At 39.6% G+C, this 21,695-nt stretch overlaps 1 protein-coding gene and 7 non-coding genes across 9 annotated transcripts in view; 7 read left to right on the forward strand and 1 right to left on the reverse strand.

The window, feature by feature from the left end:
• LOC121908177 (ATP-dependent 6-phosphofructokinase, platelet type-like) overlaps positions 1 to 21,695 on the reverse strand; it is a 35,187-nt gene that overhangs the window by 4,348 nt on the left and 9,144 nt on the right. Inside the window, exons 4-17 of one of the 2 annotated variants that reach the window (XM_042427981.1) lie at positions 20,038 to 20,227; positions 19,735 to 19,900; positions 19,135 to 19,179; positions 18,798 to 18,906; positions 15,236 to 15,331; positions 14,337 to 14,429; positions 14,025 to 14,150; positions 12,847 to 12,911; positions 12,546 to 12,615; positions 9,958 to 10,104; positions 8,120 to 8,190; positions 7,471 to 7,558; positions 5,382 to 5,534; positions 498 to 662 (exon numbers count right to left, since the gene is read on the reverse strand). In XM_042427981.1, coding sequence (XP_042283915.1) covers positions 498 to 662; positions 5,382 to 5,534; positions 7,471 to 7,558; positions 8,120 to 8,190; positions 9,958 to 10,104; positions 12,546 to 12,615; positions 12,847 to 12,911; positions 14,025 to 14,150; positions 14,337 to 14,429; positions 15,236 to 15,331; positions 18,798 to 18,906; positions 19,135 to 19,179; positions 19,735 to 19,900; positions 20,038 to 20,227 — 1,584 coding nt within the window. Of the gene's footprint in view, positions 1 to 497; positions 663 to 2,259; positions 2,413 to 5,381; positions 5,535 to 7,470; positions 7,559 to 8,119; positions 8,191 to 9,957; positions 10,105 to 12,545; positions 12,616 to 12,846; positions 12,912 to 14,024; positions 14,151 to 14,336; positions 14,430 to 15,235; positions 15,332 to 18,797; positions 18,907 to 19,134; positions 19,180 to 19,734; positions 19,901 to 20,037; positions 20,228 to 21,695 lie in introns of both variants that reach the window. The other variant, XM_042427980.1, reaches the window with a different exon arrangement.
• On the forward strand, positions 16,417 to 16,508 carry trnar-ucu. The gene is given in 2 exon segments: positions 16,417 to 16,453; positions 16,473 to 16,508. It is a non-coding gene; the product is annotated as a tRNA-Arg (tRNA).
• Positions 16,663 to 16,755, forward strand: trnar-ucu. The gene is made up of 2 exons: positions 16,663 to 16,699; positions 16,720 to 16,755. It is a non-coding gene; the product is annotated as a tRNA-Arg (tRNA).
• Positions 16,871 to 16,962, forward strand: trnar-ucu. Its single transcript is given in 2 exon segments — positions 16,871 to 16,907; positions 16,927 to 16,962. It is a non-coding gene; the product is annotated as a tRNA-Arg (tRNA).
• On the forward strand, positions 17,109 to 17,201 carry trnar-ucu. Its single transcript has 2 exons — positions 17,109 to 17,145; positions 17,166 to 17,201. It is a non-coding gene; the product is annotated as a tRNA-Arg (tRNA).
• trnar-ucu lies at positions 17,607 to 17,698 on the forward strand. Its single transcript is given in 2 exon segments — positions 17,607 to 17,643; positions 17,663 to 17,698. It is a non-coding gene; the product is annotated as a tRNA-Arg (tRNA).
• trnar-ucu lies at positions 18,070 to 18,161 on the forward strand. The gene is given in 2 exon segments: positions 18,070 to 18,106; positions 18,126 to 18,161. It is a non-coding gene; the product is annotated as a tRNA-Arg (tRNA).
• trnar-ucu lies at positions 18,323 to 18,414 on the forward strand. The gene is given in 2 exon segments: positions 18,323 to 18,359; positions 18,379 to 18,414. It is a non-coding gene; the product is annotated as a tRNA-Arg (tRNA).

Consider the following 21,695-nt stretch of genomic DNA (forward strand, 5'->3'; position numbering starts at 1 on the left):
AAAAACAGAGGAGTATAGTGTTACAAACAACCAAATCGTTTTTATTTCTCCAAAGTAAAAGCATAAAGTCTTATTAATTAATCAATAACAGAGACGTTGTGACAAGAACATAAACACGGTGACGACCCTGACGTCTCTAATCATCCCGACCTGATCTGTGTTGATGGGATCAGTGGAAATGAGTGATGCAGCTCAGAGGTTATTAATAAGTTGCTTCATACGCACTGTCATAATCTGGGTCACCTGTACGCTCCTCCTAAAACGTTCCAGGCAGAGGCAGTGACGGACTCACGGAAGCTCATGTGAACGGTAACGTGTGATCTGTGGTGCTTTATTACAGCCAAGGGCAACATTTATACTGTTAAATAAAGTTATGAAATATAGATAAGAGGATGAAATATACAACTAAAGGAGTTCCCGACAGGAAAAACACTCAAATGGGGAGATAAAAGGTTATAAACAGGTATTTTTATTGTAAGCAGATGTTTATCTCTGACCTGCAGGTCCCGGATGTCGAAGGGCTCCTCGTAGATGTAGACCGTGTCGGCGCCTGCAGCCAGACCGCCAACGGTGGCCAGGTAGCCACAGTAGCCCCCCATGGTCTCGATGATGAAGACCCGCCGCTTGGTGCCGCTGGCTGACTGCTTGATGCGGTCACATGTCTGAATCACACACACGTATACTGTTATCAAATCAAAATGGCAGATTCGCTTACGACAGGGACAAAAACATTTACAGTCATTAAAGTAGAGCTGAAACATTTTCAATTTACAGGAAAATTAATTCAATTACTGCTTTTTTCAGTATCACATCATATAAAATAATCTTATTCTTTGGTGGTGAATTAATCCAACAAGTAATCCATAGTAGAATAAATTAAAATGATCATTACCAGCTCTACTTTAATGTATATAAAATACTGAGTAAACATGCAGCCATATTTACATTTTACAGTCCATGCTACAAGTAGACATGTGATGCACAGGTCGACTCCTTATTCACAGCTGACGGTATATCAAACTGACACACTGACAGGTCAGCAGACGGATTAGAGAGAAGTGAGCGAGATCAGGTTGTTTGACATAATGTAAAAATATCTCAATATCTAAGATGTTTGTACAGTCTATTGTACATTTATTGGTCTTTTCATGGGTGCTTAGAATATGTTATGAGCTTCAATAAAACATGAGAAATTGCCTTTTTAACCAACAGTATTGCTGGACAATACATACTTTGGACAGCTAAAAACAACTTTACATGCTATTAAAGATGAGGATTGTTTGTCTTTTTTTGGTATGTTTTTTTTTTCTTCTTGTAAGCGACTACAAAATTGATCCTGAGCTCAGTTAATCTTTTCTTACCGTTGGAAAGTAACAAGCCATTTTTCCTTTAGTTTAACAGTTTAACTGTAAGCTTGATGTTAGATCTACAGTAAACAATCCTGTTAAAAGTAGTGTAGATCTGCATTAGCTTATCATTCCTGTACTATGTACAGTAGATTTAGTAGCTCACTGAGAAATAACGGTTTTCTGCAGATCAACACAGATTTCCACACTGGAAGGAATCATTTAGTCAGAATGGATGGCGACGCTGAGTATATGAAGATCACATCAGAGTCGACTTGTGCATCTCTACTGAGCGTTTGTTCCAATCAGATGAGTGAAGTCTACCAGTCTGTCAGAAGACTTCAGTTTATGGTCTTATTCACCTTCTCAGAAACCTAAATACATATCATAGTTCTCTAAGGTTTTGAGACTCACTGTATTGTTTCTGGTGGCGGACTTCACTCACCTTATACTAAACTTACAGCAGGTAAAAAAAGGTAAACGTCACAGTGATGCACGTTTCAAACACAAACAGCATCACAAACTTTCACCAGCAGGAACAGAAGGATATGAAACAAAACTGTCTAAAAAAAAATGCTGCACATGATCAGTAAAACTGCATTCACTGACATGCAAGTGCATTGTGGTCACTGGAGTTTCTGCATTTCGGATTGGCATTTCACAAAACAGGGATGTGTGTACTCACAGGCTGGTGGTGCTTTTACTTTTGTTTGCTCGTACAAAAGTTTCAGATGAACTCAGATGATAATTTAACATGAAACAGTGTTTTCTACGTATCTTGATAAGTTAACTCAAGGTTTCTCCATGTTTTGGGGGCTAAAAAGTGAGCACTAGCAGTTATCTTCTTTCTAAAACAGGTACTTTTACCTCCCTGATAATGTCTTTCTCTCGTTCTCTCCGGCTGGGCCCTTACCTCCACGATGGCGTTGAGGGACGTGTCTGCGCCGATACTGAGGTCTGTGCCGGGCACATTGTTACTAATGGTAGCAGGCAGCATGCACATCGGGATGCAAAACTCCTCGATTTCGGCCCGGGCCTCGTACAGCTGCAGCAGGGACTCAAAGGCCTGATGGTGGCAGCCGTAATACGGGGGTTAGACCACCAGGGGGCACACTGCATATCTGAGATCACATCAGTGTGTCCTAATGTGGGAGAACTACCGGTGTTTTACAGGCTGCTTCGTGGTGCACAGTGGCTCCCTTGGCTTGTATCCACGGTTACCATGGTAACTTGACAGGTCAGGCTGAAACTAAAGCTGTAACCCTATTCCATACAACAAACCAATTGTTTGCATTACGTGCTGTATATTAATTTTCATAGCATACGGTGGTTTTTGACAGTAAACAAGAAGTATTGTGTTTTGTACAAACAGGAAATAATGCAATATGTGCAGCAACAGACGTCAATAAAACAGACTTTGGAAAGCCAATTAAACTTAACAAAGAGAAGGCTAAATGTTTTTCCCAAAGTTTTATTATTTATTTATTGGTTTCTGATATTGGTGCACATTTAAATTTTTATGCATACAACAAATGAGAACTCTAAAAGATCTGAAAACTCTGAGTATGAAGCATTTTTGCCGGGTTGTCAAGGGTTACGAGATAATCTTTCACTGTGTGGAGTTGGTGACTGTTAAATGCTGTTTCAGGAGCTTTTCCAACCCTGAAAAGAACACTAAATACTTGTAATTTATTGTTTTAAGATATCTATGTTTAAACATAATGAATCCTATTAATCTGTTGAGGATCGGTTTATTTAAAAAGTAAAGTCTGGTACTGCTTCTACTTGTCATCACTACAGCTGAAAATTATTGATCACTTTTCTGATTTAAATCATTTTATTCAGCTCAGTTGAAAGATTTGTCACTTAAATATAAAACTCAAAAAGCTCAGCAACTAAACATCTACAACATAGTTATCACATCATGATTGTTTGAGTAGCTGTCTCAGTCTCCCATTAAGCTTTTAATTGGGAAGTAAACACACTGTATATCACAGTTAGAGGAGCTCAAAGCAAAAAGCGACTAACTGGGTCAGTGATACTGATGATTCAGGAGATTCAGTCATTTTATTAGTACATGTAAACTCTAGTGGTCAGGACACAAGCAAAGGGAGCCGTTTTTATTAAAGATGCAGCTCCGTATAGCGTGTATGACCTGCAGTGTGTGTGTTGGTGTTGGTGTGTGTGTGTGTGTGTGTGTGTGTGTGTGTGTGTGTGTGTGTGTGTGTGTGTGTGTGTGTGTGTGCTGCTGGCTGGCTCTCTCCGGGTGACAGCGGCTTTGGCTTCCCATTGGCTAAGAGGAGATGGGATGGAGGGGGTGGGGGTGGAGGAGGGGGTCCATCCTGGCTGACACGTAGTAGTGTTGACGCGATAAGATAAAGACAGAGGTGGGACTCCAGAAGCACTGAGCGATGTTTCCTTTTATGTCCAAGAAGCGAAGAGCGTTTTTCTGTCTTTTTTAAAATCAGGTATGCAGCCTGGAGGAAGTCAGGACAGAAAGCCTGACCTCAAAACAATAACAAGACTAAAACCATGACTGCATTCAGTGATGCTGGACTTGCGCATGCCTACGTAGCATGCACACTTACTCTCCAAAACCGCACTGACTCTGTGCCGTTTTGGATGAGACGGAGCAAGCGGAGAGCATCCTGCTGCGTTCCACCAGACCGCCGTGCAGTCCAGTCATCTGCTGTTTACCAAATAAACACAGAGAGGGCCGCCACGAACACGCCAGGGCCACGCGCCAAAAAAAAAAAAAAAAACATGCCACAACACGCCACAACACGTCACTGCATGCCCCGACACTTACCTGGGACCTCCGCTGATCAGCTCGCCTCCAACAACAACCAGCAACAAAGGTTTTCTACTGTTGGTGTGTGTGAGGACGTTAACCTGATCCACTGTGCTGGATGCAGCAACAATGTGGCAGCCCCTGAGGCTGCAGCATCGAACTCAGGATATTTTATTTATTTTAAGTCAATTAGGGCCAGTATTAAAAGCTTTCTGTAGTATTATTGAGTGAGAATGTGTTGCCAGTCAACCACTATTTACTACCATTATGGTATGGTTTTGTTTAGGTGACAGCAGAGGGTTAAGTCTGTACGTTCCTTTATGGTATAGAGTTGGGAGCTGCCAGTATTTACACTGGAAATATAACAGCCCACTGACACTTTACAGCTGTGGATCTCAAGCTTTTCTGTCATGCCTCCCTTAAGAAGCCAAATAATAATAATAATAATAATAATAATAATAATAATACTTCACCCTTATTTCAATTATATCAACCATTAACAATCTGGGGAAACTACTAACAAAACAAGCCATATTGATGTGTTTCTTTTCACACATTTTGCTAATTTTTAGGCACAAATACTCCTGTTACACTGACAGGATTGTATTTGTTATATTCTAGATGTTGATTAGATTTTATTGAGTATCACCTTTTCTTTCTTCCCTGTCAAAAATCAGTCCATCTTGTACTAAACCTGTAGTTTTGCTTTCTGAATAAATGGATCTTGATAGCCTTGCTAACATCAGAGCACTCTTGTTTGTTGTTCCCACATTGATAAGATTAATTTAACTGCCTCCATATAATATCTCTGTCTGCTGGTTTGAAAAGCACTGCTTTACAGTATCAACACCTGTAGCTAACACCCTAAAACCTAAATCATATATTCATATTTAAAAGAAAGCAAAACTGTAATATGATCTACTTCAAGTTTACAAATCATGAGTCTGCTTTTTTAACTATTTTATCAAGTTTTTTGTAATCTTCTAAGCATATTATTTTGGCACAAAGGGTCTGTTTATTATATTTCAATTAATGTCACAATTGCAAAATTTAGCTTAATATATCACAGGATGATTTTTTTGTCAATATATGTGTGTGGCCCTATGATTAAGTTTTTAATCTGTCTAAAAAAAAGACCTTCTGCTTGTTAACGTGAGGATGCGAGCTGTCGATCAGCGAAGCCCCAAACTCTGGACAGGCTGGGCGGTGGTGCGTTTGAAACACGTGACCCCAGCCTCACTTACATCAGTAATGGCGTTCAGAGCCGTGTCTGAGCCAATGCTGAGGTCTGAACCGGGTATGTTGTTGGAGACGGTGGCGGGGACCATAACCATGGGCACGCAGAACTCGTTATATTTGTCCCGAGCAGTAGAAAGTTCCAGTAATCCCACGTAGGCCTGCAGCAGTAAGAGCCAGCGTCTTATTGGTTGTTGTTGTTGTTGTTGAGGACGTTCAGACAAAGGGGGATGATGTGAGGGAGGAAGATGAAGAGGCCTAGTGCCGAAGTCTTTACAGGTAATGTGGACAAGAGGACAGAGGCGAGTTTTAAGAGCAACTCAGTAGGAGGAGTCAGGAACAGCGGAGCTCTGTCCAAAGTCTGTATTACATACTATTAGTATTAAACTAATCTTCAAAGTAACCTGTTTTTCCAATTCGTAGACAATCTCAAGAGAAAAGAGCATCAACACGCTGAATAGATGCTCCTAAAAAGACGATTTATTAAGTATAATTACAACGTTTTGACATCACGTCTTCATCAGGTAACATTCAACATGTGACTAAGATGCTCCATATTTACACTTCACCTGATTCGACCCAGGTGTGGATCACTGGCACACACACTACCTTCAGGTGTTCATATATAAGATATCAATGTTGTTAAAGCTGCAGCACTTCATTATGTTTTTTTCTGTTTACACATCCAGCATCCACATGATTCAAAAGTTCCCTTTCTTTTAGCTCTGCTTGGCTCCACCAACTCCTGAGAAAACTATCTGTCTCTTCAGCTGCTAAATGTTTCACTTTCTTCACCAGATAGTTGCTTATGGTCAATGCTGATGTAAAATAAATGATCTAATAGAAGCTTAATGCTCCGCAGAGCTGCAGAGTTGGTGATAATTCACATAATTAATATTATGTGAAAATATTAATTTGTTTAACTTTACCCATTTCGTATGCACTTGCAAAAATATGCAACACATGCACCAACGTTTATCGGCTAAACTTTGGAAGGTTATTGATAATTAAATATAAAGAGAAAGCAAGATTTTGTGAGATTTAATACCAATTTTCTAATTTTCTGGATTTTCCTATATAGATGTACCATAGTATGACATCAGGACAGAGCTCGGCTGTGTTGTTGAACAGCGAGGAGACATAAACGGGCTGTGGGAGGGGCTTATAGCGGAGTGGGAGGGGCTTTTGGAGGCGGGTGGGGCTTGAGCCGACTTCTGGGAGGAGCCTGGATCACAGGGGTGATGCAACAGAGGCAGCGATGGCGGGAAGGGACAAACAAAAGGTTTGGGGAGGTTTAAACTGGTAGGAGAAGCTAATGGGAGAGAGCCAGGCCAATCACAACGGACAGTGTGAAACACAGGAAGTAGACAGTGTAGCTCCACACACACAAAGACAAACACGGGGACATGTTTATTTCCTGGTCAAGCTGCGAAAGTCAAAAACCACTGTATTTTTAACAATTAACAGAATTTTATTGAAATTGTATTTTTTAGTTAGATCTATTTATTATTTTACTGTTGTATTTTGTTGTTATTTTTAGAATTTTACATTTTATTTTAGTTCATCTATCAAATGACAGCACACAAAGTTGTATTTCTTTAAAAAATGTAACTAAGTTTTGCCGGTTAAAAACCTGAAACCTTCCAAATATGAGACAATCAAGCTCATTTTTATGATTCATTTGACTTTTTACATCCAAATCATCACAAGCTTTGGCTTTGCAGCTTGACCATAAAGTGATAACCAAGGAGAGAGCCTATGACATTTAAATGTGTCTTCATTGTACTTTGGTGAACACATGTTTTGTAAATTGAAATGTCATATGGGGCAAATCAGTGAAAATGAAATGGAGTCAATGTTAAACAACACAATACAGCATGAACATCATAAATGAAGCTCTTAATAATGGACTATGGCAGGTTTAATAAGGATAAACAATGAAAGTTATTCAGATTATTCTTTTATACAGTTATCAGTAGCTTATTGAAATGATACAAAGTCAGAATAATAAGTATTGTTAGTGATAAAACATGTTCAGAGAGATAAAGTATTGTAAATAAACTGCCTAATGCACATGAATAAGGTAAAGTTACGAACCTCGAATCCACCGATGACGAGCAGAGCGTTAATGTTGTGGATCCTCATCTGCTCAGCGATTTTATCCAGATGTTTTCCTGGAAGAGTTCTAGCACATAAATGAAGGAATAAGTGAAAAGTTAAACAATGTTACAGTTAAATCCACATGTATGTTACATTTATCATTATACAAGGTTAACTTAAATTATTCTGATTTTCCCAGAATTACTCAGAGTGATTATGAACACAACACAATATTTAATTTCTTATTTCTAATTCATACTGCAGGTAAACACTTGTGCAACATGTGAGGGTTACAGTCACAGCGACGATGTTTGACAAGTTGTTTGTTTTTCAGTTAACATAAAGTGTCAGATAAGGATTAAATGAGTGTTACAAAGAATTCAAACCAATCTAGATTAGATTATTATTCCAGGGGGTTGATGGGTGACTTATTACAACTTATTGCGTAAGTTTTTCCAAATCCTCCTCTAAAGATTCACGACTTTTAAGCATGAAAGATAGAAATTTTAACTCTAAAACTAAAAAATTATGAACTGCAGAGACAAAATTCATGCAGGATTTAAGTCACTAAGAATATCTACAGTACAATCATCATTAATTAATTCATCCACATTGTGCTCCACTTTTTTTGACTGCATTGACTCACCTTTTTGTCCCTAGCAGGGACCCTCCCTGGCCAGTCCAACCACCTACATCTCCCCATTTGATCTCCTTGATCTGATTTTAAAAAAAACAAAAACACATAAGATGCCATAAATATTCACATTTTCCTTTTTTTTTTTTTGGACTTTCTATCTTTATTTTACAAGTACTAAACTTCAATATTTCATTTTAAGCTAATATTTCACTATATGGATAATTCTCCTGTGTCAATAACACAAACTGTCAAACATAAGAAGGAACCAGATTCACGGTCAACATTTTCTACCAAAGAAATCGTCTCTTAGACGTTGTATACAGTGTGTTCTATGGATTATATGGACTAATAGACACAATGTGTCTTAAAAGAGACATTGCTGCTGAATTATTTAAATTATTTTTTTTTAAATTTCTTTGATTACCACAAATAAAATCCATTGTACTGGGGGGGGGCTAGAATCTGCACAATAAATAGCTGTTTGCATGGTAAGATACCTCTAGAGGTATGAAAGTATAGTGTATTTTGGTTGAATCGGCCCCATGAAGCACTAAAACCACCAGTGTAATAATTGCTAGTATCTCTTCCTCTTTATATTATTAAGTATCCGTTCTTATCATTGTGCTGTTGTACTGTTACTGTGCCAGCGTAGCTACATATAACCACCAGCTCTTCATTATAATCACTGTCCTACTTAGTCTGGGTTTTATCCAGGGATCACGGCTTCACTTTTCAATCACGTCTAATCCTTCTATATGAGAACTCGCCTCTGAGCTTCCTCACTTCCAACAGGTCACTGCTACTCTCTCCGCAGCTGACAACGTCTACCTGTGTGTTTGTTCGTCCGTGGAGGGCTCGCACGCAATCAGCAGAGTATAATCGAGACAAAAGCATGCGTGTAGGTTGTGTAGCTGCTGTAGGAGCGGAGTAATTGGCTTACAGTAAGCAGCGCTGTTTATCTGGACACACTTATTGTTATCGCTGTAGCCCTGTGCAGCACAGAGGGAGGAGTGAGGCTGCGCCGCCACTTCCTGCTCTCCCTGCCATTGGTCGGTAAAGTCACTGTGACCTCCAAGGAACTGTTGCTCACCCTTGGGTTTATTTTAGCTCTCGATAGTGAGCGCTAACAGTTAGCTTTGCAAATAAAACAGAAGTCTAGAGCTGCACTCTGGAGCTAAAATTAGAATTTGCTCCTGGATCACAGAGGAATGCAAAGTGACAGTGTGCAGACGCCAGATATAGTGAACGCCGTGTATGATAGAGAGGTGCAGAGTGGTGAAATCACAGCGAGGGAGAGCAGGCAGAGCGGCCTGACCAATCACGTTTTAAGATAACGTTGACTAGTGCACGGTGGAGTCAAGTTCAGGTGGATATGATTCTACTTGAGTGACGTGAGAACCGAGAGCAAATCAGCATGACTGTAATGTTTATTCAAGTTGAAAACATTTCTCCTGCACTTGAGTTCACACACACACAACACTTAGCAGAAACAAGCTCAGACTTGTAGGCTGCAAATGTCGTCATTAAATTGTATTTTTGTTGCTCGATTAGGAATGTATTTGTGGAGAGGGTGTAAGATGTATGATCTTATTTATGGACTATTTTACTGATCAGTTTGTGAATTTAGTAGCTAAAAAAGATGCCTTTTAGCCTTGATGAATAAATAAACACACAGCATGTGCTCTAAAAGTACAAGATACACTCAATATGACTGTCCGCTGAATAATTAATTCAAACTTAAATATTATATTGTAAAAAAAAAAGCACAAAACTTGCAGAAATGTTCAGGATTTGCAGAGAATTAAGCTCTTATGACCCAATATACCGTGCATCGGTTTCACGTTCACCTGTCCCTTGTAGAATCCCTCGAAGCCGTCGCTGACCGCAAACATTTTGTGGCCTTCGGTGATTCCCACTCTGACGGCAGAACGCACGGCGGCGTTCATACCCGCTGCGGGCGCACCGACGTTCAACACCGCCACGTTGAAGGAGCTCTGAGGATGATGGAGAGCAGCAGTCACACACACACATATAATATACTCAGAAATTCATTAAACACGCAGCACTTGTAATGCAGTATCGCCGTGTGTTACAACACCCTCAAGCTTTGTCATATTTTAAAACATTTTCATACTTCAGGCATAAGTTTGGGCGTAAGGTTTGAACAAGATGGTATATCAGTGTTTTTAAAAGGCGATGAAGATGAGCAGTGTTTCCTGTAGCATGAAGAAGGGAAGTTGGACAAACACTCCTTTCAGATGCATATTTGATTCTTTTTATTTTATTAAATGACAACAGTATTATACTGAAAATGAGAAATAATCGTTCTCCATGCCCGTCAGGACAGCTGATCATCTCTACCGCCTCATGATACCATCCATGTCTCATTAACTGTAGAGGAGCCAGGCAAGACTTCGCCTCAGAGCAGAACAGCAGCAGGCAAAGATTACCTCGCATGCAAAAGCTACATGCTGCTACAAGATGCAACGAAGCAGCAGCTTCCACTGAAAACAGTTAGATGTAACCTTTCACCTATTCTTTAAAGTTTTTTTGTTTTTCATCGACTGTGCTACGACTTCCTGAGTATAAAATGTATGAGGACGCAATGCACAACTGGTGTAGAGCGACTTTCAACTCCAACTTTAGAGTCGACATGGTCCGTATTTACTGCAGCTCGTGTATTTGTGTACTTGGTCCTCATACACTCAACCACAAAGGCTACGTTGGTATTCTGCCATGATGTGAAGGTTGGGTCAGAAAGTGTGCTGCGCCCCTCAAAACTCAAAACGGACAGGCGTCCAATTCTCCGCTGCTGATGCTTCAATACCAAAACTCATAGTGTAAAATGGTTGGAACGTATTTTTTATTTCACGATACTGCACTTGAGAAGACTTCCAAGTTTAAGGTTCTACATGATTCTAGTATCAAACCTCAATACTTGTTCAGTACAGGTTAATACAGAGTTTTAACAACTCCTAAGAAAGAGTTAAATATTTCCTGATTTTAATCATAACTCTGCTAAGTTTAGACTGTATTTTATTTGGGTGAAGCTAAAACATTAAACACTGACACACAGAGGAGTCTGCTATCTTTCATTAAACGGAGAAGGGAATTTGCAGATAAAACATGTTTATAGTACTTAATTTAGTATTACCTTAACTCAGGCATCATACTGACAACAAACTGAAATAATACCTCCGCCAGCGCATCATCCGCCGTGCTGAGAAGGTGATCTGCTGCAACCTGCCGTCCCTTCAGGACACTGAGGCGAGCAGGAAAGATCACGGCCCACACCTCCCACCCCGGACGTAAAGTTTTTGAGACACTCCCCTCCGGCAAGAGGCTGCAGTCTGTCAAGACCAAAACCTGACGCAGCAAGAACAGATTCTTCCCGTCTGCAGCTGCCTCATCAACAAGGCCCCAGACTCTAACATAAAACCCCATAATCTTATATTTGCGTATCTATATATTATATTATATTTTACATATTTTTTTGTTTGTGCAAACTCAACCTGCATCAGAGCTTTAGTTTCTGCAGACCATTTGTAACAAAAGGGAGAACGGTGCCTGTTCCAGTTTGAGTTATGAATAAGCAAAGACACTTTCAGCCATAATCTCAACAGACTTGACTTTAAACTGTAAGGAGTGCTACTTCACATTCATTTTGAAGCAGATCACAGGTGATGCTGTGATTGTCCTTGACAGCAGGGCTGGTGGGAACGCCTTCACTGCAGTGCACTAATGCAACTCTTTGCACTTTGTCTACACTTCTACTTCTAAGCAGAGCCATGAAGAAATAAGCGATGACAGACAGAGCGACGGAAAGGGAGCACTGACACTGTCATTTTTGTGGCACTGTGTCACCATAGAAACAGACTTTTTGTCTCTGTAATATTAAAAAAAATGTCTTAAAAGAAAAATAAGAATGTTAGAATAGTCTTAAGATGGCATTTTGGTTCAAAATATCATAAATATCAAGCAAAAAAAACACTCCTAAACTCATATTTTTGAGTGTATTTCCTCAGTGCGGGAAAATTCAAAGTCAAAGTTGACAAGAAGAGGGATCGACAGATGACTAAAGGTCTAAACTAGTTGCCAAAAAGCTCAACTGCTCTGTGAACTACATCTGCAGAAGCTTCAGAAGCTGGATCAGCTGCAGTCTAATTACTCATCACATACATCAAACTGCTCTTCATCCCCCGCCTCCTCCTCTCCCTCAGGGCAGAGACAGTCACAGAAAAAACAGACTCTGTTAGTGTCACAAAAAGACCGCAGCACCCACAATGCACCTGACCAGGAAGTACCTTATATACTAACGTACAAAATGTCAGAGCCGCTGGTGGAAAGACACATTAGAAGAATTAAAACTATGACAATCTTATTGATTTGATGATATTTTAATATCTTGTTGTTATTAAGTTTTAAAAATACTTACATTTGGAAGTTCGGAGTCTGCTTTCCGGTAGGAGAGGAGTCTGTAGGTGCTCAGATTGTTTTCAAAGCTCCTGCAGATGACAGATGTAAAAAGAAAAGACAAAAAAATCCACAATGGATGTCAGCTCTGTTGCTGCCACAGAGTCAATTAAAAATCAATGCAAACACAGTTCAACCAGGGCACACTATTAACACTATTTAAACCTTTTATATGCTGCTGAAACCTTTTAAACTTGTTTAAAGGCAAATCAATCTCAGTTGCTTCACTGTTTTAAAAAAAATAGTAGGATTTAAAAAAGTACCTGCCACGCAGTCTCACTGCCTCTTCAAACTTCTTCTCATCCATGGCCTTCTGGACTTCTTGGGTCTGATGATAAAACATAAAAGAGCATTTTTTTGCACATTTTTTTCAGTTGTGAGTGTGTCTGTTGGCCTGCTGGTTGTGCTACAGGAAGTGTGTTGCAGGTTAATTGATGGGTGGGGTTGTGGCAAACTGGGAGCACCTGGACCTGATGATCCAAAGCACTACAAGAGCTTCAACCTCAGACGTCAGAGAGGAAATCCCTCCCATGCACTGCTGTGTTTTTTCTTTATCCCTCCATCTATTCTTCCCCATGACTTATGTTTTGTAAATAAAAACAATGTTGCCGACTCAGCAACGTTCTCACTAGAGTCGGTAACTAGACATTAGCTGCTCTGTGAAGGTGACATCATCCCTCACTGTGGCTTTTCTCTTTGTGTTTGTTCTAAACTAATTTTCTTGACTGTTTATGTGGATTTTATTTGTTCAGTTTACAAGATTGACTTTATTCTGGTGTCTGCATCCTCCAGGGAATTCAGTTCCCTGCAAACCAACTGTATTTATGTCCTCTGTACATGAGTTTTATATACTTTTTTACATGATTTCATCATCATACAACAACAAGATACCTTTTGTAGAATGGTCTCTGTGTCTACATGTACTATATTTCCTGTATGTCCTGAACTGTGACCTACATCCTGCTGCTGTAAATGTCTCAGCATGTTTTGAAAACACTCCACAACAAACTCATGTTCGGTGTTGGACATTTCCACTGGTACTACAAACAATTAATTGTGGCATTATGAGGTGAAAGAAAAATAATCCTCAACAATTTTGATGAATGATTAATTGTTTTCAAGCACAAATGCAAAATATTTTAGGTTTCTGGGTTTTCAAATGCAAGAATTTGCATTGAATCAATCGATAATTAATATTATTAGTTGCAGCCCTATTTTAGGTGAATGTCTAAAATGTCACATTGAAGCTTGAAGCTGCACGTTACAGGAAAAGGTTCAGGCTAAAGTGTAGATGTACCATCTCATTTTCTGGGCAGATAGCCAGCACCATCTGTGCTCAAGGATGTACACTTGGTCTCTGCATGACCTCTGCCTTTCCAACATATTTACACACACACACACACACACACACACACACACACACACACACACACACACTTACCATCTGAACACACTCCATAAGTGGTAGTCGGACAGCTTGGTTGCCGACCAGTGACACAACGCAAGCCGGGGTGTTGGTAGAGGCTTCCAATAACGCCAGCACCGCCTCCACGCCCATACGACTAGCCTGCGAGGGTCAAAGGTCATTTAAACGTCACATTATAAAAGGTTAAAAGTAAATGTTGAACACTAAGATGTCTGTAACGTCAGTAAATAATCATGTTTTAGGGTTTTTCTCTTGGCTTGAAGTTTTGATTTGCTTATGAATGCCACATTTTGATTTTTACGACTAATATTAGTAAGTGTGACTTACCAGGATCCTGTCAAAGGCAGAGGGGGTTCCACCTCTCTGCACATGGCCTAAGATGGTGACCCTGGTGTCAAAACCCAGGCAGCGGACTACCAGCTAGATATGGAGCGAGAGCGAAGCGGGATGATAATGTATAATGAGGATAAAATGCTTTAATGAAGGAAATTAATACCTGCAAAATCTACTGCACATTATTATATCTGATAATAGTTTAGTAAGAGTAAAATAAATAGCTGTGACATTAATTTATAAGGTTTCATTACAAATTACAGAATATACAATATTTACAACCTGAAAATATTGACCCTTGCTCTTATGAAAATAAAAACACATAAAAAACACTGCTCGGCAATCTAAAAAAGATACTAATAAACATACTTAAAAACAATTTTAAGGACAAAAATATAAGGAAACATAGAAATGCCATGCATAAAAGAAATAAACACCAGAAGGAGAACATGCAAAACATCTCCTGTCATGTTAGCAGGAAATAGGAAAAATACAGAGCAAAGACATGCAAGAGCAAATGGATATGGGATGGGATAAAACATTTCTAAAAGGGTTCTAAAAAGGGTTAAAATCAATGGATGGATATTAGCGTACTATGGTATTTCAGCATGCAAATATTTATAATATAATACATAATTGAACACCATGGTTGGAAATGAAAGGCTTGATGGTGTTTAATGTAGGTTTGTTGGTTTCTCCTGATATGAACATTAAGTTTTCACAGTCAATTAATGATGTGTTGTAGTCAATTTAGAGCAATCGGTGAAACTGTAGCATTGTGTTCCCACCTTGAAGGAAAATCACCAACAAACCATGAAGGGGAAAAGAAATCCATGCTTCTGAAGGAGAATGTGTGGGTCCAGATCATAACCAGGCTTCTCCGCCATACTTACATCCTTGATATAATCAGGAGTTATAGCCTTGTTGTGGCAATCTATGGCACCTTCAGCTACAATAATAATGTTCAGCCTTTTCTTATCAGCGCGGTTCTAGAGGGATATAAAGATGCAAAAGCATTTAGAAAACATGACAGTAAACATTTTGCATTCCCAAAAGCTGGATCCGGTAATGGAGGATAATCTACGAGCCAACTGATGATAAACCTTCGATCTCTTTAAAAGATACCAGGACGTTTTGAAATGCAGGCACTTGCCACATTGTGGAAAAAGTTTCATGTTTACAGCTAGCAGAGCCATTGTGTTTTCAATGAGGCAGGCTAGTAATGCTAATAGCATACAAACTGAAGGGCAAATGAACTATTAAGTTAAAACATGAGGCACAAGTGTGACCTCCTATAGACAGTGGTTGACAGGACAGCATTAAAACAAATTCTTGCACCCACGTCTTGTAGAATATTAGATAGCAAGGTTAACTTTGAGGTAAACTATAAAGTTCTATTTTGAAAAACCAGTTTTGTGTGTTTCTCACCAGGGTCTGTGCATCCTTGAGGCCTTCCACATAACACATTTGTAAAGCCAATTTTTTGGACTATTTTGAAACCTGCATTGTTTAAACCCATTTTTGCTACTCCTAGCTAGCAATCTTCTTCTTCCCGGCCTTTGTTGGTACATAGCTGTACTTCTTGGCATGTTACTGCCACCGACTGTCAATCAATGAAGCTACGTGTAACTTGAGGAACAATCCCTAGCAGGCCAATCTCTGAGGTAAATGCTTCATTGTTTTTAGATGTTCTAAAAACTCGGCAACTGATGATTGATGCATAGAAACTTTCTCTCAGAATGTGTCAAGTATCCAAACAAGACAAAAAGAAAATCTGAAATGCTGCTACAACTCTCTCATTGACTTCTGTTGGTCACACATGTTAATATCCACCAGCTGGTCCAGCTTCTGGTTTCCCTTCTGCGTCAGTCTTAACTGAGCTCTACTCACATCCTTGACAAAATCAGAGGTAATGGGTTGTCCTTGTCTGTCAATGGCTCCTTCAGCAACTATGATAATATTCAACCTGGAACCTCGAGATCGGCTCTGGACAATAACAAACACACTCTCTACGTCAAATCATATCATGTATATTATTTACCCTCCGATGACATAGTCAAAAACATAGTCAATTGGCTCTGTGGCGCAATGGATAGCGCGTTGGACTTCTAGTCAAACACTTGAGATGTGATTCAAAGGTTGTGGGTTCGAGTCCCACCAGAGTCGATGTTTAATAGTGTTTGTATTGTTCAAATCACTAATTTGTGCAAGTCTCTATTACAAAGATGCTACTTTAATTGTTTGAGATTCAATTTCTAACTTGATCAATTGTGTTCATGGGCCAATTTCCTTGGTTTTATGGTGCATAACCTGGGCATCTGGCTCTGTGGCGCAATGGATAGCGCATTGGACTTCTAGTCGAAATAACTGAGATGTGATTCAAAGGTTGTGGGTTCGAGTCCCACCAGAGTCAATGTTTAGTAAGGTTTGTGTTGTTTTTAAATCACTAATCTGTGTGATTCTTGAAATTTGATCAATTGTTTTCATGGGCCATTTGGCTATGTTTTACAGTGTGAATAAGGGCAACTGGCTCTGTGGCGCAATGGATAGCGCATTGGACTTCTAGTCAAACACTTGAGATGTGATTCAAAGGTTGTGGGTTCGAGTCCCACCAGAGTCGATATTTTATAGGGTTTGTATTGTTCAAATCACTAATATGTGCAAGTTTCTATTACAAAGAAGCTACTTTAGCTGTTTGGCCTTCAACTTGAGCAATTGTTTTCATGGGCCAGTTGCCTATGTTTTACAGTGTAAATAAAGGCAACTGGCTCTGTGGCGCAATGGATAGCGCATTGGACTTCTAGTTGAAACAGTTGAGATGTAATTCAAAGGTTGTGGGTTCGAGTCCCACCAGAGTCGAAGTTTAGTAGGGTTTACCTTGTTAAAAACACTAATCGGTGTTAGTTTTCATTACAAAGAGGCTGCCAGTGCTTCAATTACTTATTTGAAATGTGATAAATTGTATTCATACTCCAGTTGCCTATGTTTTACAGTGTATAATAAAGGCAACTGGCTCTGTGGCACAATGGATAGAACATTGGACTTCTAGTTGAAATAATTGAGATGTAATTCAAAGGTTGCGGGTTAGAGTCCCATCAGAGTCGAAATTTAGTGGGGTTTGTATAGTTAAAAATACTAATCTGTGTAAGTCCATATTACAAAGAAGCTCCTTTAGGTTCCGCTGCTTCAATTTCTTATTCGAAATTTGATAAATTGCGTTTATTGACAAGTTGCCAATGTTTTACGGTGTAAATAATAGCAACTGGCTCTGTGGCACAATGGATAGCGCGTTGGACTTCTAGTCAAACACTTGAGATGTAATTCAAAGGTTGTGGGTTCGAGTCCCACCAGAGTCGAAGTTTAGTAGGGTTTACCTTGTTAAAAACGCTAATTGGTGTTAGTCTTCATTACAAAGCAGCTCCTTTAGCTGTCCAGTCCAGTTGCCTATGTTTTACAGTGTATAATAAAGGCAACTGGCTCTGTGGCGCAATGGATAGAACATTGGACTTCTAGTCAAATAATCGAGCTGTTATTCAAAGGTTGTGGCTTTGAGTCCCACCAGAGTTGAAATTTTGTAGGGTTTGTATAGTTTAAAACACTAATCTGTGTGAGTTTGTATTACAAAGAAGTTCCTTTAGGTTCCGGTGCTTCAATTTCTTATTTGAAATTTGATAAATTGTGTTTATTAGCCAGTTGTCTATGTTTTACAGTGTGAATAACAGCAACTGGCTCTGTGGCGCAATGGATAGCGCATTGGACTTCTAGTCAAACACTTGAGATGTAATTCAAAGGTTGTGGGTTCGAGTCCCACCAGAGTCGATGTTTAATAGGGTTTGTATTGTTCAAATCACTAATTTGTGTGAGTCTCTATTACAAAGAACCTACTTTAGCTGTTTGTGCTTCAATTTCTAACTTGAAAATTGATAAATTGTTTTTATTTGCCAGTTGCGTTTGTTTTACAGTGTAAAACAAAGTCAACTGGCTCTGTGGCGCAATGGATAGCGCATTGGACTTCTAGTCAAACACTTGAGATGTGATTCAAAGGTTGTGGGTTCGAGTCCCACCAGAGTCATTACTTTTATCTCCTGGACATGAATCTTTATAACAAAGAATGTCGTTCTTATAACTTGATTAATGGTGCATTGTAGTAGTCATGTTTCCAAGAAAAGTTAAATTGAACAACCCACTGATGTACTCACAACTTTGTGAGTGGAAATTTTCTGAAAGCCTGCTGGTGGTTTTAAAATGCCAATTCTTATTAAGAAAATGTTCCTAGAAAGACAAGGAAAAGCACTGAGGTGCAGAAAACACAACATTTTTCACAATATTTTAGTTGTGGTAAATAAAGTGTGTTGCTACAACGTGTGTGTTTGCGTTTCTCTTAGTCCATACATGTTATGCAAATGTATAACATCAAATACACACTTTAGAGTGAGTGTTAAGTGTGTGTATTACCTCAGACAGTTTCTGACACATGCTGTCCTCCCAGCCATCTTCAGGAGGCATTTCAGGGATAAACACCCAGTCAGCTCCACATGCCAGGGCACTGACCAAAGCCAGGTATCTGCCCAAACACACACACACACACACATATTTTAACATATATATTTTTTATCTTTACATCACTGGAACTGATATTTGTTATGAAAAATTACAGCTTATTATAAATATTTCCACACTTTACTGAGCCATGACTTTTTCATAGCAGTAAATATAAATTACAAAAGAATGAGGACTGGTCACATGTGTATGGTGTTTCTATCTCTCTGTAAACTCAAAGTGAATTTCCTACCCACAGTGCCTGCCCATGACCTCCAGCACAAATGTCCTCTGGTGGCTGGAAAAAGCGAAAAAACAGAAGGAAACAAGAGAATGCATCAGTAAAACCCAGCGGACTGATCTGTTGAAACAAGTCAGTGCAGGTCAATCAATTAATACACACTCACTGAGAAATTCACCAAAACACAACCGTATCTAAAGGGGATTTGTCTTTGTGGTTCGAGAGACTGGTAGCAACAGATAGATGTACCTGTAATGTTATCCTGACCACAAATCTGGTCTTGTCAAGTGTTGTCTTCTTGTCTTATTGCGTCTTGTTTTCTCACATCTTTCATGTCTTGTATTCTTACGTCTTTTACAAACATCTTTCATTCTTAAATCTAGTCACACATTACCTTGTAGCATCTTTTCACATCTTGTCTTGTTACATTTTTTCTTCTCAATTCACAATATTGTTGTTATGTTTTGTCACACCTTGTCTTGTCTTGTTCTGTCACGTCATGACTTTTGTTTTTTTGTTTATTCACGTCTTGACTTTTCTTGTTACATCTTGTCAAATGTTGTCTTCCCGCAGCTTGTCTTATAATTTCTTGTAATCACAGTTTTCATTCACCTCTGAGCGGTGGTCATGATGGCGTCCACCACCTCGATGATGCGGTGCAGCGCCGAGTCGGTGCCGATGGTCATGTCGGTGCCGCAGAAGTCGTTGTCGATGGAGCCGACCATGCCGACGATGTGGAGCTCCGAGTTACTGCGGGCTGCCTCCTCATTAATCAGACCTGGAGGACAAGAGAGGGAGGAAGGAAGATTTCTAAAACAACAAACAACCTTGCAAAAATATAATTAACTTGCTATCAATCTCTTTACTCCAGTACAGTATGTTGAGTCAAATAAAAGTCCTGCGGTGAACGATCACCTTGCTGCTGAAGCTCATCCAACAGGCCGCTCCACTCCTCTCTGAACAGGTTGGCTCCGGTCAAGCTGCCGTCTCCACCAATCACACACAGGTTGGTGATGCTCCTCTGAACGAGGTTGTGTGCAGCCCTCAGACGGCCCTCGTGGGTACGAAACTCTTTACAGCGGGCGCTGCCGATGACTGTCCCGCCCTGTGGCAAACAAAAATGACCTTTTACCAACAGCTGTCTTTAAGAGGAAGAGTTGTCTCTAATTTCTTTAGCTACTATCATACTCTCATCTTTTATTTGTGGCATTGCTGGTTGTTTATAATGTCACTGATCTACAAGATTAAACATTTTCCACTGTTGCACTGAACATAAGCCGCTTTCTAAAAGAGTATCAGCTATATGGCTAAAATGTAAAACATGAAAAAACAATGAAAGCCTGATTATGACAAACAGTATAAAGGTCTAATTCAATCACAGATTCGTTTGGCTCACGGCTAAAAGCTTTGTTGCTGAGTCACTCGCAACGATCACCACTAATGTCCACCAACACAGCAGATATTCCACTGAGTTGGCACCGCCGCAGCCACCGCTGAGCTCCTCTGTCACAAAGCATTTACAAAAAGCATTTCATGGCGCTTAACTATTCTGTAATAATCACTTCATTAACAGGGAATTGAGTCTAGTCATGCTGAATGAATGATGAGAAGTAATTTGCACTGATGTGAAATGAAAATTAAATCCACTCTTAATAACTTGAGTATCTGCTGTCATCAAACTGAATTACATTGTTGGATTGATCAACTGACAATATCAGGAACTCTAGTGGAAGAAAAAGTTTAAAAACAGTATTAAAATTAATAAATTGATGTAAAAATAATAAATTATTTCAAAGCAGATGTTGATACACGTTTACATATGCTTAAAATATATTTTCATAAAGTCATGATCTGTCCCTGTACTTCAGTGACCTCAAATAAGAAACTCAGAGTGGGTACACCTCGGTAGTGTACTGGTTAAGACGCATGTCATGTAAACGCAACATCTGTGGTTCGATTCCAGCAGCGGACCTTTGTCGCATGTCGTTCCCCGTCTCTCCTTCACCTTGTTTTCTATCACGACTCAAGAAACTCAGAGAGAACTTCAGTTCTAATATGGCCTTTATAAAAGGTCAAAGGTCAAAGCCACAGTACTTTAAATGGTCATGTGAGCTGTGCCAGGAAAAAGTACACGTGTATTATTTGGAGAGTAAATCAACTGGTGTTTGACACACCTGTGTTACAGCTGTGAATATGTTACGTACATTAAAGCTGTTCACTCATATCGACTACTACAGTTCAATATAGAATAGACTAAAGACGCCACTGCACATGCACAGGAACGCTGTTCTGTTTACAGTGCTTCACTAGCTTGTTGCGCTACATATCACAACCTCCTGACTTTGTGCTGCATTGTAAATAACTTTAGTATAAAGTCAAGACACTGTGATATGTAGCAGAACAAGCTAGTAAAGCACAGCACATGCTCAGAGGTGTCCGCCTGACACGGATCAACTCTCAGAAGACTGAAAATGTGATCACTGTTATTACTCTTTAGAGCCGTTTCTAAACAGACCGGCGTGCCCAAACTCTTTGGTGAAGGAACATGTCATCCAGTGCAGCAGTGTGGCTCA

The sequence above is a fragment of the Thunnus maccoyii genome, chromosome 12 (assembly GCF_910596095.1).
Source record: "Thunnus maccoyii chromosome 12, fThuMac1.1, whole genome shotgun sequence".
Taxonomy (NCBI): domain Eukaryota; kingdom Metazoa; phylum Chordata; class Actinopteri; order Scombriformes; family Scombridae; genus Thunnus; species Thunnus maccoyii.